Genomic DNA, 19,457 nt, shown 5'->3' with positions numbered 1-19,457 from the left:
CTACTAAATAGTAGATATGAGAAGCTCACAATTCAAAAACAACTTATATGTAGAAGGAATGTTAGCAGCATAAAAGCCAAAATGTAAACAGTGGTTGTCTTTGGGTGGTGGGATAGAACATGATATATTTTCTTCCTGCATTTCTCCATTTTCTCCGATCAAGCATTATTCCCATTATATTTTCAATTAAATTTTTTTATTTGAAAAAGATAAAAGGTGACAACCAAAGAAAGTAGCATTTTTTTCCTGAAGAATTGATCAAATTTACAAATGTGTGTAGATAACATGATTCATAGTGTCCTTATAACACAATAACTGTATATTTAAATTGGAGGCTGAGGAATCGTACTTTCTTTCTTACACGTTGGGGAAGAATACTGAATGAGAATCTGGTACACAGCTCTAACAACTTAACAGTAGTTTGGACTTCAAAACTTTTTCATATTCGGTTATAGGACAGAATTTACTGCCCAAACTAAGGCAGATAAAGCAAATTTGAATCAGAAGACAAATTGTTTTGTTTTGGTTTTTTCCTGTGTTTTCTGAGGCAACAAAGTGGTCAGTCTTTTGAAGGGAAAAATATATTCAACTGTACAGAAAGAAAACTGACAGTTGAAATGCGATCATCAGCTAATTTTTCCTGCTGCCAAAAGAAAAGAAACTAAGAAAAATAATGCCACTACGATGCTTTCCTGGCCGGGGAGTGGGGCTTCACGTGAGGCTTTCACTCCACAGACTCTTCCTATGATATTTTATGAACACTGTGCCTTGAGGTTGGGGGCTCTGGCTTTTGAAAAATCTGTTCATAAACACTAATGATCACAATGGCTTGCATTCACATTTATATCACATGTAGGCCCTCATTTCATCCTCATGGGAGCAGTTCCATGACAGAGAAGAGCCAATCAAGTTAAAGAAAGGTTAAATAACTTTCCCAAAGTCGTATGGATTATATAGATGTGGAATTGGAATCCAACCCCTACATTCTTAGCCCCTAAACTCTTCTGCTTCACCTAATAGTAAATAGTATGGATAGAGGTTTTCTCTACTTGTCTGAACCCTACGTAGGCTTCAAAGACCAGCTTATCTTTGATTCCCCCTCCCTCATCTGAGTGACCATAACATGACTCCAAAGCTCTCTTCTGGATGGTAATATGGTCCATGATTATAGGAAGAGGATGCCAGCACCTGCTTTATCTCCCCCACATGGAGACGAGGATTTTTAGGGACTAATGGCATCTCACTCAGTCTCTTTCATCTTTCCCCAGTTTCCTTGGTATCTCCCACCTACCCCTGAGCACAGCTAGTGATCAAGGAATTGTTGAATTAATGACCAGCTGACCAACCTCTGGCCTGACAGGTTACTAATGATATTTTATACAGAATCCACATCTTTTCAGAGCTATCCTAAAATCCTCAATAATTAATAGAGGAAAGAGTTTCCATTTAGAAGAGAACTCGCCAACCAAAAGAAGTTTCCCAAAAAAACTTCTCACTGTTTAAATAATTCCTTGTGAGGAATGAATCTTTGTGTCTCTACAGTCTTAAAGTTAGCACCCCAAGCGTTTCTTTAACGTGTTTTGCTTTATATTTGAAGTAAGTTCCTTTTCTGTCATTATGTACTTACTTTAAATATTTTCCCTTTTTACAGTGAAAATGTTACTTCATTCAGAAATGCTATTCCTTTTCTGCTCTTCTAGTTGTTTGGGGCCCAACACAGAGCATTTGAGCAGGGTCCTGGAGATCCCATCGGTATCTTTAACCAGCAATACTGTCCCAAAGGAGTTTGTTTGATGTAAGAGTTAGTTTCCCTTTATATGGTGTTACTTACGACTGCTGGTGAGGGGACATGGATGCTTGCGACGGATCGTGGGCGGATGTGGTTGACTAGATGGCAGAGGACGACGCCATCCATGAGGGCAGCCCCCAGGTCTTCGTGCAGGCTGACCTTGAGTCTCATCTCGATGCTCTGGGAAGGAATCAGAAGGAAGCCAATTGCTCTCAGGCAACTGAGGGTAAAATACAGTTATGGGTATTTATGAATTGAGACTTAAGTTTCATTATGGAGAAGGATAAGAACACGTGGAAAACACTGACATGATTTCAACCTTTTCGAAAGATATTAAAATAAAAATCCCTCTGTAGAAAAAAAAATTCAGTTGTGTCTAAAATTTTTAATTAGTTGAATTTTTAAAAGAATGGGCTTCTTGGGATTTCCCTGGTGGTCCAGTGGGAAAGAATCCGCCTTCCAATGAAGGGGACGCGGGTTTGATCCCTGGTCAGGGAGCTAAGATCCTACATGCCGCGGGTCAACTAAGCCCACGCGCCACAACTACTGAGCTCACGCACCTCAACTAGAGAGCCCGAGTGCCACAAACTACAGAGCCCATGTGCTCTGGACCCCACGCCACAACTAGAGAAGAGAAAACCCACACGCCACAACTAGAGAGAAGCTCATGTGACGCAATGAAAGATCCCACATGCCACAGTGAAGATCCCATGTGCCACAACGAAGACCCGAGACAGCCAAAAAAAAAAAAGTTCAACATTGCCTCAGACTTAGCAATGAAAATAGAAATACAGACTGAGTTGAACAATAAAAGCCAAATCCATAGTGATCGTTTTGCCATGTGTAAAAATATCACATCACTATGTAGTACACCTGAAACTAAAATCATATTTTAAGTCAATTATACTTCAATAAAAAATAAATAAAATAAACAAAAATAAATTAAAAAACCAAAATCCAACTGGTTCAGACAGACTGCAAGGGGCACAAAAGGGATTAAGAGATGCTTTTCTCTGAGACCATGTTTTAGTTCAAAAATCAATTTTTCTCCCTTTTTAAAAAATTAAACACTTGGAGATAATTATAAATTCATCTGGAGTTATAAGAAGTAATACAGAGAGATCTCATCTACCCTTTACCCAGTTTCCCTCTAAGCTAACAACCTTCAAAAATACATACTACAACTTCACAATCGGGACACTGGCATTGATAGAACACATCCATCACCACAAGGATCTCTCACAATGCTGTTTTACCAGCCACACCCACTTCTCTCCCACCCCCAGTACCTCTTTGGCCCTACTCCCCTTCTCCTCTCCTTCCAGGACTGCCATGACATGAATGTGTATCATCTGTTACACGCCCACAGGTCCCTGGGGCTCTCTGCTCATTTATTGTCAGTCTGTCTTCTCTCTGCTACTCAGATTAGGTAATCCCTATTGTTCTTTCTTCCAGTTCACTGATTCTTTCCTCTGTTACCTCCATTCTGCTGTTGAGCCCACCCCCTGGGCTTCTTCTTTTGGATAATGTATTCTGCAGTTCTAAATTTCCATTGGTCCTTCTTTATGTCTTCTATTTCTCTGCTAAGATTTTTTTTTTGCAGTACGCGGGCCTCTCACTGTTGTGGCCTCTCCTCTTGCGGAGCACAGGCTCCGGACGCACAGGCTCAGCAGCCATGGCTCACAAGCCCAGGCGCTCCGCGGCATGTCGGCTCTTCCCGGACCGGGGCACGAACCCGCGTCCCCTGCATCAGCAAGCAGACTCTCAACCACTGCGCCACCAGGGAAGCCCCTGCTAAGATTTTTTATTCCTTTGCAGAGGCATTCTATTTTTTTCTTTGTTTCACCTGTGTTCGTAATTGCTTGTGGAAGCATTTCTATCACGAACAGTATAAAATCTTTGTCAGATGATAACATCTCTGCCACAACAGTGTTGTCATCTGTTGATTATCTTTTCACATTTGTTCTGGCTCTTGGTAGAATAAGTGATGTTTTTGGTTGAAACCTGGACATTTCTGGTATTATGAGACTCTGGCCTATTTAAACTTTTGTTTTAGCTGGCTTTTTTGGACACGGCTCTGGCAGGGAAAGGGAGGCTACCACCTTGTTACTGCTGTGTAAATGCAGATTCCCACTTGCTGTCAGTGACTGGTGTGGGTGTGGAAATCCAGGCTCCCCATGTGGGCTCCACTGATACCACGGGAGGGGATGGGATCATTCTTAGCTCATGGGAATGAAATTCCTGGCTCCCAATGTGGCCTTCTCTGATACCATCCCAGCAGAGGTTAAAGTCTAGCTGCCTACGCCATCTTTGCAGGCATGGGTAGGGGTGGGACCACGGGTTTTCTGTAGTGTTTAGCTGGAGTAGAGCCTTCAATGTCTAAAAATTTTCTCTCTCACTAGGCTGCCCCTTTTCTGGTCCTTTGACTAAAGTAAGCAAGCTTTCATTGGGACTTTTTTTTCTTAATTTGTGCCCATTAGCATTTCCGGTTTCTAACTACTTCACCTTCAAGTCTGAGAAAGATAAAGCAAAAAAGAAATCCCACTGGACTCACCACCACTGTCATTCCTAGTCCCAAGGAGCCCAGCTAGTCTGAATTATTCTCCCCACTTTTCAGAGTGATCCTATGCTTATTTTATATAGAATCACCAGGGGTTTTAGTTGTACTTAGTGGGATGAATGGGGAAAAGTACATCAACTCCATCTCCTCAGAAGCAGAAGTAGATAGATCGGTTTTTAAAACTTCAAATGCAAATTTCTGCTTTACAGCAGAAGCTCCTTGTAAATGGATAACAGCTAAGCAAGGATGACTTTATTGGGAGATCTGCAATAAGTGAAGTACTTGAAAATCAGTGCATGTAACAGTGTTGCATAATTCTCTTTCAGAACTGCCTTGTACAGACACCTCATTTTTTTCCAAGCATGCTTTCAGTCTCTAATTTTACATCACTAAATTAAAACATAAGCTATCGATATGACCCAGGCTTTAAGAGAAAATTATATCACTCTTTGAGAGGCATAGCTCAACTTCTGATCTTATTTTTACATATCTCTGAAAGTTCACCTCACAAGTTTACTGCACATCCAAATATTCTAGGCAAATGACAGAGGACTGACTTGCCCTATGTGACTGTTGAGTCAACCACAGTGGCTTAAAGTGGTGGTAAGAGGTTTCTGGGTTTTTCTTCTTTCCTCCTGACTACGTGCTAAACCGTATATAAAGTTATCATCTGCAACAACAAAGATTCTGACCTACCTTAATTCAGCTTTAACTTTTTTTTTTTTGCAGTACGTGGGCCTCTCACTGTTGTGGCCTCTCCCGTTGCGGAGCACAGGCTCCGGACGCGCAGGCTCAGCAGCCATGGCTCACGGGCCCAGCCGCTCCGCGGCATGTGGGATCTTCCCGGACCGGGGCACAAACCCGTGTCCCCTGCATCGGCAGGCCGACTCTGAACCACTGCGCCACCAGGGAAGCCCAGCTTTAATTTTAATTATAGGATTCACTGCTCATTTGCAGAACTCATTGCTATCTGAAATTGTGTATTTATTTGTTTCCTTCTTACTTACTCTGTCTTCTCAGTAGACTACAGGCTTCATGCAGCAGGGACCTTTTTGTTCTTTTCTCTGTCTGTCACCTAGACTATACAGCCTGGCACAGAGAGCAGTCAATAATCATTTGCTAGTGAAAGGAGAAGATGTAGTATAAAATCTACCTCCTCAAGAAGCTTCTTATATTCGTCTAGTTCACGGCTATGATACTTCTCTTTAAATATAAAGAACTTATGTAGTAATTCATGACGTACTGCCTTTAATAACTAATACCAGTGTGTTCTTTGGTGACTGACCCTTGTCCTGCTGTTCGATCTTCCACATATTTACATACGATCCTCCTAACTAGACACAAAGACCATGAGGTCTTAGAAAAATACATACACAGTTCCCACTAGGAGCTGTGCTGGGAATAGAAACACAACAAGGAATAAGACAGCCATGGTCCCTGCCCTCACCAAGCTTGAAATCTTCCCTGGCACCCAGCACGAGACTTCACCCTTGGTAGGAACTCCAATGGTTTGCCTATTATGACATTCGAAAATTCTGGCCGGTTTGGGGTACATAGTAAGGCTAACTATAAATATCTTTAAATTCATGGCATATTATGAAGTAAATTAATAACAGTGCATTTTTTAAAGCATACCAGAACTGAAATAATACTAGCTTTTATACATAGGTATTAAGTATTTCTACTTACATTATCTCATATATTTCTCATAAAATCCCATGAAGGTAGATGGGAACTATTGTTTTTAATACATGAAAAGACTCAAACTCAGGGATGTTAAGTGACTTGTCCAATATCAAACAGTGAGCTGGCTAGATTTGAAACTAGATATTCAGTCTGCAGTGCTTCAAAGTCTACTGTTTTATTTAAAGATTTTTTTGATGTGGACCATTTTTAAAGTCTTTATTAAATTGTTACAATATTGCTTCTGTTTTGTGTTTTGGTTTTTGGGCCACGAGGCACGTGGGGTCTCAGCTCCCCAACCAGGGATCGAACCCACACCCCTTGTATTGGAAGGTGAAGTCTTAACCACTGGACCACCAGGGAAGTCCCCAATGTCTACTTTTTAAAAATACAGAAGGCTGCTTCAATTCTGGAAATAATTATTTAGTTACACAATGTTTCCCGGTACCTCTCGGAGCTGTTCCACCAGTTCTTTTTCTTCTCTCATCTGCTCCATTTTCCGCCGAATTGTAAACTGTGGGTCTATAGATTCCAAATTTCTCTGTGGTCTAAGAAACACTGTAACAGAAAGGGAAAAGAGCCTTTATGGAGCGCCTAGTACAGGATGCCGTATAGGGCTGCTCGTATTTAAATCAAATAGTTTATTTATCCCAAATAATTCATTCACCACTCACAAAACAATAAATTCTGACTTCGCATGAAAAGCTTGATTCGAATATGCTAGAGAAGATTATGTATTCAATTATTCTGGGTTGTGTGGACAAACCAACTGAATCCAGGAAAGGGATTGGTCATCCTTGGCACCATTCCAGACCCCTTCTCTCACATTTTCCCCCTGCTTTTATTCCAAGTTTTCATCTACACTCCAGGTTTCACAATGCTTTCCTTAAATTTGGATACTCTGTTTCAACTAATAAGACAATTGCTTTACAGGTTACAGACAAGCACAGGTTAAGGCTTCTGTTGGCTGAGTTTTTCATCAGCCTGGGTTAGGAACTAAGTGATGAGACACACTACCCACTCAGATAGCTATCTGAGTGTGGAGGGGAAAATTCTGCCTTCTATCACGTCACTGACAGCACATCCCAAAAGTCAGCTCTTCAGAGATGACCACAGACTCCTTTTAGAAAAGCTGGCAAGATGGGAGACAGTTTTAAGAGATCATCTCTGGCTGCAGGTCCTTAAACTTACAACCTCCAGAAACGGCTACTCACAGTGGCAACTCTGGAAGGAGGTAAGGCCCTGGCTGCAGAGAAAAGGAATGCTCTCAACCTTTGAAGGATGACATCTTTTAAAGACTAACAGAGAAGGTACAAAATACGCCATGTACGGGCAGAGTGATTATGGCAATTTTAATTAGGATACAAAGCCCAGGGCGAATTTAAACTTGAATCTTTTTCTTCCTTGAGATTCTTATCTTATTAAGACTGTCAGCTTTCCATGCACACCAGAGGGGGCAAAGAACGGTTAAGAGCTGTAGTTGGTTCCCCGTGTCCCATAGATTTTCAGATTGGGGGCGGGGGGGACAAATGAGGGGGGCGCTTCAGAAAATTTGGGGTAGAGAACTCCAATTTTAAAAATCAATACCACGTAGAAGGCTGCACTGACACACTGCAGTTCTAGGAGTTTCAATTACCGTGCCTTCAATGATGTAGAATAAGAACATTATGTAACGTTTATTCTATTCTGCCAAACATTTGCTATGAACCACTTTAAAAACATTTCAATTTATTTGTTTTTTAATGAACTATGGTTTACAAATATACTTTGAATAAAAACAACTGGAGTCCACCATATAATCAATTATCCCATATTCACCCAACTGTGTCGTTTTAACCTCAATTTGTATCTCTGAACCAAAACACTTTAATAAGTGTCTTGCACTATACTTCTCACGTCTCAGTATTTTCTTTCTAAATCAGTTCTCGGATATCTGAATCAGCCCTCTGGTGCTCTACAGAGGACCAGAAAGTTGACACATCTTAAGAAATCCGTGACTTACAGAGAGCAAGGGAATGATCTATTGTATATGTTAACACCTTCTGGAACCTCAGAGAGAAGTCAGCCTGGGGCCTGGGCTTCTGCCTCAAGCCACCTAAGGAAGAGCCAAAGTCTTGTCACCAAGACCTACAAAAACCAAACCCCACAGGAAGCGAGACCAATTGTTTCAAAAACAAAGGCAAGGCAGGCGAAGGAAGTAGGGTTGACCAACCAGCAGGGAGAGATGAGAAGTTCACAGAGCAAAGGGAAACGAGGAAGAATTTGACAAAATAAGAAGCATGGAAGAAACTGGAAATGCATTAAATTTGCCTTTGTACCATATTGAGACCAACCAAAAAAATCTACCCATTTAAACATAGTGACCAGAAGAGATATATATTAAAATGTAAAGTCTAGAAATAATCCACACCACCAAAGAAAAAGTCAACGAAATTTACCAAAAAAAGTCAAGGAATGTGGACTTAGCTGAGTAATACACACACTGGCCAGCAAGGGGAGCCCCAGAACCGTTTAAACAAATCTACTGTTTTCTTTGGAGGTTTTATTTTCCTTTCCCTTTTTTTCTGGGGGAAATCTTATCTAATACTACATGTTTAATATTTTCAGTATGTTTTTACTGGCAGATTTCATTCTGAATACGAAGCTATCAGGAAGTTAAATTAACCGTGAACTTTTGGTTAACAGCACACTCTTCGAAGTATCTATACCCTGTTAGAGTCCTGTGTAAGACACCAAGATAATTCAATGGTATCTGGGCTTTAATTTCCTGGCATTGCTTTTCATCTTAAATTCCCATACGTCTCAAAAAATACAAAATGCCTGCTTGGGTATTTGCTTTATGAATGTAAGCGGTCAAAAAGTGTTAAAACATATGTGAACCATTATTTTTAAGATGAATACTTCAAATGTACATAAAATTACTGGAAACCTGACTATAATACTACTAGTCTTCTAAATAGATTAATTATTGTAGACTACATTAGAATTTAAAATGAACTATTTAATAATAAATCTACAGAGCACATAAGTTTGTTATGACAGAATAATTTTAATAGGACCATTATGGTAGCTCTGATTATTTTATCCACAGTTGTTTTGTTTTGTTTTTTCTTTCAAGTCATATTTAAATAATAAATGCAGTGACCAGCCTGGTCAAAACTTCAGGAAATTGATCTATGGAGGAATTATTCCGGTCTTCCTTAATTTCATATCACTACGTTTCAAGAACTCCCCTACTTAATTCAGGGGAATAAAAGTTTAGCTTGTGGCTGCAAGACAATATTAAGAGCCGCCCTGTTAGTAACTGTCTTTCACGTCAAATGTCACATTGATTGTGTAAATAAGAAGAAAAAAAGAGGGGCAAGGGAGCAGAGTGAGGGTGTGTGTCAGTGTGTGTGTGTGTGTACACACACACATGCATGCACAAGGGGTAGGAAGAGACAAGGAAATAGGTGATTTCAGATGCAGGAAATAATGAGTCCTGCTTAGCTGTTTAATTACTGTATATCAAATACTGATAACATTCAAAGAATGAAAAGGACGATTTGTTCATATTTGCAATTTCTTTAGCTGAAGAGACAAATTTCTAAGCAAAGACTCTGCAGGGAATGGTGAATATGCTTATGCAGAGTATCAAATGCATCCTTGCAGGTACACGTCCAAGTCCACTGACTTTTCCGTTATCTCTACCTCCTCCTTCACCCTTCCCCTCATCTTCATCCCTGACCTGGGAGTGGTCTGTCAGCTGTGAATGTACAACATGCTTTATCTGTGTCTCTCACGGCACTCTTCACTTTCTTACAGGAGAGATCTGCTTTTCTCCATGAGGACTCTGTAAGAGTTTATGTTTGTTTCCAATTTAAACCTCTACCCCTGCCCCACAAAGCAGTTTGTTAGATGAATAAACAAACAAGTGTTTCAAAAATTCCCTCATTCAAAGATCACTTTATATGGAGAATACCTTGTCAGAGATTACCCTACCCTGATAATCAGTCATCTCAATTTTTTTTAACATGAAAAATCTCCTAAAACTTAGTCTCCAGGTCTGAATGCATTAGAGACTGAAATAAAAGTTCCAGGAAGGCAGAGATCTAGTCTGTCTTTTTCAGATGTGTATCCACAGTAACGAGCATCATGCCTTACACATAGGAGGCACTCAGTAAGTGTTTAAGGATGTGCACAAGAAACTTTTTCTAAATGTTGTAAAAGTATCTTTCAGCTAAGCAAAGAAAGCTCACTCCTCTAAAAATTGCCTGAAATGTTACTTATTTAATTATTAAGTGAAAGGAACTTTGCATAGAAATTATCAGTCTATATTATTAACCTTTGTTGTCTAAATTTAACTCTAGATTTCTTCTCTGTGGACACATGAGGTTTTGGAATTTGGCTCTCAACTTCTCCTTTGAAATTAAAAACCTGGACTGGGTGTGATGTTGAAGACATACAAATTCAAGGGCAACAATATGGTGGCTTTGAAAAAGTATCATGAGCTGTAGATCCAGGTTAATGTGAATCAGAAATCTAATTAGTGCAATTCATTTATTCCCTCTGGTGCCCAAAAATGAATTATGTAAATCCTCTGCCCTCAAAATGCTTTCTATGGTCTTGGGCAGTTTATTCAACCCAGTGGTTTTCACCTACTTAAACATAACATAAAATCAGTAAAATAATAAGAATAATAATCAGTGCGAAGACTCCATGCTACTCCGAATAAATCAGCACAGGCAGTGTGGGGTATAGGCAGCTATCGTGTATAAAATGCCCAGATGATCCTAATATGAAGACAAAATACTGAACCACTGAAACACCTCTCATCTCACAGCTTCAGTTTCATCATTTTTGTAATGGGGAAAATAATACCTAGAAGTGCAAGATTATGGTAAAACAATTCCAGAAAATGTCTGTAAACTGGCCCAAGATAGATATGTCCATTCACTCACTTTCCAGTGATAGTTTAAAGATCAATTTTAAGTATAAATTAGCACCTACCAATTCACTGCAAATGAAAAAGGGAAAATAATTCAAAGGAAGATAGGAATGATTTTAATTTCAAAGTGAAGGGGAAAAGGAAAGAAAGATGCAGAGTAGTAAGAGGGCACAAGAACAGGAGCAGAAGAGAAGTTATCAAGTTAAGAACAACTTGAAGTGAAGCTGCCCCATCCAGCTCCAGGGGTGGAAAGACATACAGACACACATCCACATCCTTCCCCATCCATTTTAGGAGGTAGAACGTTGGGGACTGTGGGAATTCCAACTCCCAAGGACCTTCTAGCCAGTTTGCCTTTTTTTTATTTCTTTGAAGAATGAGTTTTAGGGAAAATAGGGAATTTGAAATGAGATATATTTGAAACAAAATGTTAGAAAGCTATGTTTATTATTTTAAATGTATTTTTTTAATAAAATTTAAATTTTACTTAAATATTGGAATTTAAATAAAAGGGTAATTTTAACATAAAGACAGTGAACAAGGTATAAAAATGCCAACTTTACCAAAAATAATTAATAAAAATACAAATGAAAGGCAAGCTACATTATGCTGGGTTGAGTTGGTAATATGATGCCATTTATTTACACGGGGTGAGATAGCTGCAGATACTGGATAATGGAGAAAATATGAGGAAACAAAACTGCTGGGGTAATCAGCTTTGAAATGCCATGAGAGGCCACTGAATAGGATCTACTATTTCAGAGGAACCAGTAAGAACAACATAAAAGTAGGCTGTATTCCTCTTCCAACCTTAGCACATATACTTGGGGATACACATAGTGCTTCTTCATTAATTTAAAAAATGTACTGGAAAATGTATTCAAATCAGAAGGCAATATTTAGCACACACAAAAAATGAAGATTCTATTTGAAAGGTCAGATCTGGGAACCTACACAAATATTTGCCAAGATTTCTGTTGCCAGAAAATTAATAGATAATTAACAGAAAATCATCTCTTGCCCAGGGCATATTGCAGACAAATTGCAAATAGGGGAAAATAACAACTATCCAATATCTGACATGATTAACCCAGGTAGATGAATACTGAAAACAATCCTTTTAGTGTGTGTGTGTGTGTGTGTGTGTGTGTGTGTGTGTGTGTGTGTGTGTGTGTGTGTGGTACAGCATAATAGCTACACATGAATCCCTGGAATTTTCACTCAAACAAAAACTACCAGAGAAGTATTCCAGGTTATTTTATTTTCAGAAAGATTTTCACAATGATTATTTTTCTATGGAAATCTTAGGACTTTCAATAAAAAGAAGGCCGTCTGGCTTAGTAGCTTGCACAAAGAACCCTCAATAAACAGCTGTAGATGAAGGTAGATATGGTGGAGAGGAGATGATCAGAGAGTTAGAAGCCCTGGGTGTGACCCCACCACTCCCTCTACCTAACAGCGTGACCCACCTTTCTCGTTTTGGTTGGTTCATCCATAAGGATAGAAATCTTACTGCTACGCAAGATGTCTAGATCTTACCCAGCTTTAAAAAAAAATGTCTTTGGTTTCAGATATCACTCCTAAGGAAATAGCAAATCACACATAAATCTTTCATTCTAGGCTCATTTCCTTTAAATAACATCAGATCCATAAATAGCCATGCTTTCTGAAAAACAAAAATGCCTCTCTCCCCTTTTTATTTTTAAGTAAAGGAACAGGTTTATCAAGAAAGTTTTCATTTAGCCTTCCTCAACTTCCAGAATTTAAAATGGGATGATATAGGAAGGGACTTTGGTCTCCCTGTTGTTGTTGTTAATCACACTGGTTTTCAGTTAAAATTTTAGAAATCTATGAAATGATGAAATTCCTTTTGTAACTAACCTGCCAAGATATACATCATCCTTGTACATAAGGGAAGTCTGGAAAAGCATTTTTTGGTTGAATTTTGACCAGAAATCACAGAAAATGTTTTAAATATACGGTTTCTATTCATTACATATAACATATTGATACTTAGATTAAAAAAATAAGTATTATCAGAAAATACATCTTCTTATTGTGCTTGCATCGTGGTTTTACCCCACATATCACTTCTCTTCCCTATAAATCATACTCTCTATTTCATTTCACGTTACTTTTATCTTCTGGTATCTCGGGAGTAAAATGTTTAAAATCTGAAGTAACAGACCAGTATGGAGATTCAGATATCTGTGGTAAGTATATCTAAATAACTATATTTATTTTATTTTCATCTTTTAAGCTACTTCAGATATTTAGTGGCACGAAATCAAACGATATCCACATGAATCCTAGCTAGATGTCTGCAATTTCTTATTTGCACATTTGGTTCTCAAGCCAAGTTACCATTCTTAAATATCATGCAGATGAAATTACACTCAAAAGGGCTGAAGGTATCAAAAGTCAAAATGTGCAAATAATTTGCAAAAAAAAAAAAAAAAAAAAAAGCAAGTGATTTCTCTTCATTTTTAGGAATTTCTCACTTCTAACTATTTTCAGTGCAGTCCTCTTGGATTGGCCACAGTATGTCTTGATTACTTTAAACATTTCTTATGGTAAATAAGCATAGATGATAAAAGATGAAACTCTGAAAGCATTTAGTTCAGAAGCAGGAGCAGCAGAGATTATCCAAATGTACAAACCCCCAATTTTTATAAACAAGCAGACACACCAAAAAAAAAAAAAAAAAAACCCAAGCAGAAAGGATAGAGAAGAAATTATTGTACAGTCCTTCCAAAATTCAGAATATTCAAGATAATTAAATGTAGTCTGATAAACTGCCGGAGAACAATCCACATGCACTTTTCTGGACTTTCCAGGTTTACTATTATTATCTCTTATATCAGGCATGCAGGAGAATATACACTCTATCTTCAGCTGCACAGAAATGAATGTTCAGTATATTCATTCATTGGCTTATTAATGAGCACATCGAAGAATAGGTACAAAGCCACCTACCATTGTCACTGTCTCCTTCAGATGGAACACTGTAGCTAGAGTTGTCCCATGTTTGTGCCTGTGTAAGTTTGTTGAAGGAGATAGGAGGAAGAGTGAGGGCTGGGTCTGCAGGAGAGCGAGAGAGCCAGTCCGCGTACAGTTGCACAAGGACCAGGAAAAACCAAAGGGGCAGCAGCATTTCACAAATGGCATAAGGATTGTATGGAAATGAAGCGAATTTCATATTATGGAATTTAATTTCAAATGTACAATATAGGAGAAGAATGAAAGATGGCGCATGGAATAAAAAGAATGATAAAAAACTGAGTGTTAGTACTTATCAATCATATACTTGGCATGCAGTTAATACCGTTAATCGTTAATAGTTCGCAAGCCCACAGACTTAGAGTACTAATGAATCATGTCAGTGGAAAGAAGGAGTACCCATAGATTATGCAGATAAAAAGCAAAAGACCTACCAGATACCTTTTCCAAAGACCTAAATAGCTAACAATCTTAGCAAATACGATTCACACAAAAAATTTGTTTACATAGAAGAAGCTTAATATGTATAAATATGTCAATTATTTAGAAATAAATCTATTATAGAATCAGTGTTTACCACTGGTGGATTTTTTTTCCCAGGGTAATGTAAAATTTCTCTTTAAAGACATCTGTAAGTCTGCTGGCATGCTTTATTGATAAGTGAATCTAGCCAACTCTGCTCAACCCTTGACACACAGCTATACCTCTCAATACTGTCTTAGATACTGATCAGTATAGAACCTATTTCGGACACTAGTAGAGTCTCTTTAACAACAAACCTAATTAACCGATAGATGTCAGTCAATTCAAGGCACTTCTAAATTGGTCATTTATGAAATAACATCTTTTTTTTTTTTTTGGACTACCTATCCATATAGTAATTTTTGATGTTTAGGAAATATCTATACACTTTTTATTCAGTCATAAGGCAGGGCCAGTAAAATACAGGGACATGGTTCTAGTAATGCATATTTGGATATATACAGTTGTCTTTCTTGGGAGGAAAACACAGAAAATAAAATTTCTTTTGAAGAAAACTATTAGTCTGCTTTAAGAATCTAAGTTTCTATTCCCACTTGCTAATTTGAGCAGTCTGTTTTTATTTTTAACACAGAAATCACATGAATTCATAGACTTAACTTGAAAATAAAAATTAAATCACTTTTTAAAGTTCCAAAGCTACTCAATCAAAAATAATTTCTCTCTTTTGTAGTCATGTGATCTTCAATTAAGATTAGTAGGTATATTATTTTCTAGAAAATGTGAAAAATACATACTGTAATATTTTAAAGTCACTAAATAAAAATTTTAAAATTCCCAATACATGATGCTAGTTTCATAACGTTCCAACATGCCAACTGATGTTCCTGAAGAAAAATCAGCATTACTTACGACACCCAAACTCCACAAAGCTTTCTACAACTGGCACAATTTCCGCACTGGTTAGTCAGCATTAGAGAAAGGTTGGAAGCTAGGAAAGGAAATTATCTTTGTTTCCTGCTATTCAGAATAAATACTTCATTTATTTTTCACCACCACAAAGAGTCTGAAATGGTTCACCACCGTGGGTATGAGGTTGATAAGTTGAGTTTGGACCCCATAAAAAGAATTGAAAAAGTCACGGAGACAATTTTGCAACTAAATTGCAAAGATGCACATTCAAAAGAATATTATTCTTTGGAGATTCATTCAACTTTTGATTTGTTCAATTATAAGTTTTGTTTTGTTTTGTTTTCTTTGCGGTACGCGGGCCTCTCACTGTTGTGGCCTCTCCCGTTGTGGAGCACAGGCTCCGGATGCGCAGGCTCAGCGGCCATGGCTCACGGGCCCAGCCACTCCGCGGCATGTGGGATCTTCCCGTACCGGGGCACGAACCTGTGTCCCCTTCATCGGCAGGCGGACTCTCAACCACTATGCCACCAGGGAAGCCCCTAAGATATTTTTAAATTGTGTAAAAGTGCCTGTAAGGGATAGGAGAAAGTCTGTAGCCCAACATGAAGTCCTCAGTGTATAGAGAACATTCCTGGCAGATCATCATTCAAGGCATGGAAGCCTCCATTCCTCCCAGCACAATCTGAGACCTTGGAAATGGAGGCCCGACCCAGATCTGGCTGCATGCTCTCAGCTCCATGAATGGTGAGGCCAGCCATTTGAGTCCTATTTCATGCACAATTTGGTTCTCCATAAAACACCTCCTAACCCTTGCCACACCCAAGCATCTTCTCAAATGGCTTTGTCTTACAGCCCATTCAAAACGCCAGGAAGCCATTACACCTGGCCACATGTTACCCACCAATCAACTTTCTCCAAAAACGAAGAAACATTCCTTTATAAAAGAACCATCTTCGTTTTTTTCTATGGGTACCCTTTTTCAAAATATATACATGTCTAACTTCAACTGTTACCAAATGCTTTATTAAAAAACCCAAGAACATATGAGTTCTTTACTACCTTTTGCTTAAAGCGTCTGAGTCCTTTCTTAGCACTTACTGAAAAGCATTAGCAGTGAGTGTAGGCAAAAGACTTAAGAATCAAAAATATTAAAACAAAGAAGCACCTAAAAGAAGGTAGATAGTGCTAGAACTTTAAGTACGCGGAGAAATCAGAAGAACCAAATTTTTCTATACATAGTCCTTTTTAAAATCAGCAGTCGTTTTGCACATTGCTATAATTTACATTTGTGAATACACTAAGTTAAAATAAAGTAGGTAATATAAGCAGAAATGCTCTTAAAAATGTCTCCTGACCACTCATGTGAGTCTTGGAATGACCACCCTGTCACATGAATAAATACACAGTCCTTACGAAGGCCCAGAGAGCAAATGAGGGGTGTCTCAGAAAAGAGTCACCAGCCTTAATTTAGCAAGGTACCAGGAACCACCGGGGCAAAGGGGTGGCAATTTTATCAACAGAATATTTCTTTCCCACTTACACGTCCCAACATCTTTTTCTCTTTGCTCTAATTCAAAAGAAGGTAAGATAATCTATTACTGATAACATGGCGTTAATAGGTGATTCACGACCACAAGGCTCGAAAATATGGCCTCCCCACGCTGTAGTGGGGTTCTGATGCCAGGACTCAAACTCACCAGAGTTGACAAGGCTGCTCACACTATAATGTATGCATTTAAAAGGCTAAAGAGAAACTCCTGAGCTGTTCACACGTGCAAGAACATGAAGGTTTCAATTTACCTGATCGAGGCTTCAGGCCAAACAGAGCTGTGCTGGAGTTGGTAGGAGAGATGGCAGGGGAGTTCTCTCTCATCTGTCGTGTTAGAAGGAAAGGACATTTTTTAAAGAACTGGAGCAGAACTCTGCATGCCTCTCTATGATCAAGGATTATAATAAAACCACGACCTCCTTGCCTTTGCTGCCGTGAGGAAGTCCTGACTAAAAAATGATAATTGATGCATCTTCACATTGCTAATGCTTTAAGGGGTAGAATCGACATAATGTTGTTTTGGGGGAGATCCGTCCAATTGTTTGTGCTCATTATAAAAACAGTTCATAGTTGTGTGATACCGGCAATCCCTTTCTGCTCACGAACAGATGCGTGCATTCAGGTGCAGGCACTGGCACATACAAGCACTCACTCACATCCACCTCACAGAGGGCACATCTGATAAAGAATTTCATAACACAACGAGATGAGAAAACAGGTAACACTGAACAGATGTCTCAGCTATAGGGAAACCACACACTGAATCACTTATAGATAACGAGACATTCTAAATGTTGCCTACATCAGCTATTTTCACTTCGTTTTCTATCAAAATGTTCCCACATTTGGTCTTCAAAATATGTCTTGTAAAATGAGTCTTTAATTATGGATAGGGCCGGATCGGGCTATGAGAGCTAATGAGAGACTCCCTCAGAGATTCTGCAATACAATTAACTCATGAATCATCACGGTCTCAGATTGTAGATTTCTGTACAAGATATTCCAATTCAGTCTTCACAAAATACCTCAGCTTTCATTAATCTTCAGGAAACTTACCTCATTGGGAGAATACTTGCTCCCATTACTCTGTAATGTTAGATCATTTTGCACCTTAAGGAAGAAAAGAAATGCATGGTACGTTCCATCAGATTATAAAATTAGTGAGGCAAGACCTGAGTTTTTCTAACTTCCACCATATCCCTGGCACACAGGGACACAATGAATAATACGCTGAATTAATTAATTAGTAGTTAAGTAGGCCATACTTACATTTTCTAAAAACATGCAACTATATTCACAGAAAAATACCACTGAAATATCACACAAACTAAGAAAAGGGATTTCCCAGAGCAAAGCGCTCAGCCCAAAGTACCTGTGAACTTCAGCTTTCCTTGCTAGGTTACCAAGCAACCTGCAGGCTCCCACCTGCTGGGAGCATAAGGGTTTTTATAAATGGTCCAAGGCAGTAGTTCCCAAACACACAGAATCTCACTGGGAGCTTTTTAATAAACATACATACCCGGACCTAGGAAAATCCTGCGCTGTCAATTCAACATCGGTTGGCTTTGTCAACCAATGGGGAACTCGATAGTTTATTTTACCCAGATCTGCCTTCTTTATAAGGTAATCAAGAACCCCACAGAGGGAATTCCCTAGCAGTCCAGTGGTTAGGACTCCACGATTTCACTACTGAAGGCCCGGGTTTGATCCCTGGTCGTGGAACGAAGATCCCATAAGCCGGGTGACACAGCCAAAGAAAAAAGCATTGATCCAAAAAAATTTGGTGACAGCTAATATAAACATCTTCATATATGTCACCAAACTAGTGTAAATTTCAGATGTCTGTTCCTATTCCTATTGTTGAGGAGCGCTATTAAAAAATATTCCCAACTGTGACAAATCCAAGGGAATACCGTATTTTTAGAACAAACAGTCATTCATTTCCCTACTCAAATGTCTGAACTGCTAACAAGTAACCTGCAGGTTTGATTCTCTCTGTAAGAAACTCATTCCTCTAATTTTCCCTGTTGTCCCCACAGCATCCTTCCCTATTGGATATTACTTATGTATGAGAGTATAATTTGCAGTTCTTCCTGAATGGTTTCCATGGCTACCCAAACTTGATGCGGACAGTCATCTAAAGTGTGTTAAAAGTCAGATAATGTGATGTGCTGACAATTACAAACCATTTCATAATCTTGGCCTCACTTATCTAACTGGGCACCAGCCTATGCCTCAGTGTTTCTGTCCGGTTCATGCTCTGTGCTGATTCAACCATGGCCAAGCTGCCTCCTGGGACCGATCCAAATCCTAGCTGCCCCCCAAATCTAGGTTTATTTCCCTTTCCTTAACCTCTTATCCTTTCCCCTGTCTCACAGAGCACCTAAAACACTCAGGATTATGAACTCTCTCATATTCTTCTCTAAGTTTTCTCAATGTCTAAGCCTTCTTTCCTCCACAATTTTTAAAATGCCTTAAAAGTGAGGGCAGGGCTTCCCTGGTGGCGCAGTGGTAGAGAGTCCGCCTGCCAATGCAGGGGACACGGGTTCGTGCCCCG

At 39.0% G+C, this 19,457-nt stretch overlaps 1 protein-coding gene across 10 annotated transcripts in view; it reads right to left on the bottom strand.

Annotated features, from left to right (window-relative positions):
- Nucleotides 1-19,457, bottom strand: part of LRCH1 (leucine rich repeats and calponin homology domain containing 1) — a 189,071-nt gene that overhangs the window by 19,967 nt on the left and 149,647 nt on the right. For 7 of the 10 annotated variants that reach the window (XM_049701045.1, XM_049701046.1, XM_033436797.2 and 4 more), the window contains 4 exons: nucleotides 17,957-18,010; nucleotides 17,152-17,224; nucleotides 6,481-6,590; nucleotides 1,832-1,969 (listed from right to left, as the gene is read on the bottom strand). In XM_049701045.1, the coding sequence (XP_049557002.1) occupies nucleotides 1,832-1,969; nucleotides 6,481-6,590; nucleotides 17,152-17,224; nucleotides 17,957-18,010 (375 nt within the window). Of the gene's footprint in view, nucleotides 1-1,831; nucleotides 2,010-6,480; nucleotides 6,591-13,935; nucleotides 14,041-17,151; nucleotides 17,225-17,956; nucleotides 18,011-19,457 lie in introns of all 10 variants that reach the window. The other 3 variants (XR_007473034.1, XM_049701047.1, XM_033436804.2) reach the window with 2 other exon arrangements.

This window comes from Orcinus orca, chromosome 18 (genome assembly GCF_937001465.1).
Source record: "Orcinus orca chromosome 18, mOrcOrc1.1, whole genome shotgun sequence".
In the NCBI taxonomy this organism is placed as follows: Eukaryota; Metazoa; Chordata; class Mammalia; order Artiodactyla; family Delphinidae; genus Orcinus; species Orcinus orca.
Note: the sequence above shows the minus strand (reverse complement) of the source record. Positions and strands in the feature narration are given on the sequence as shown.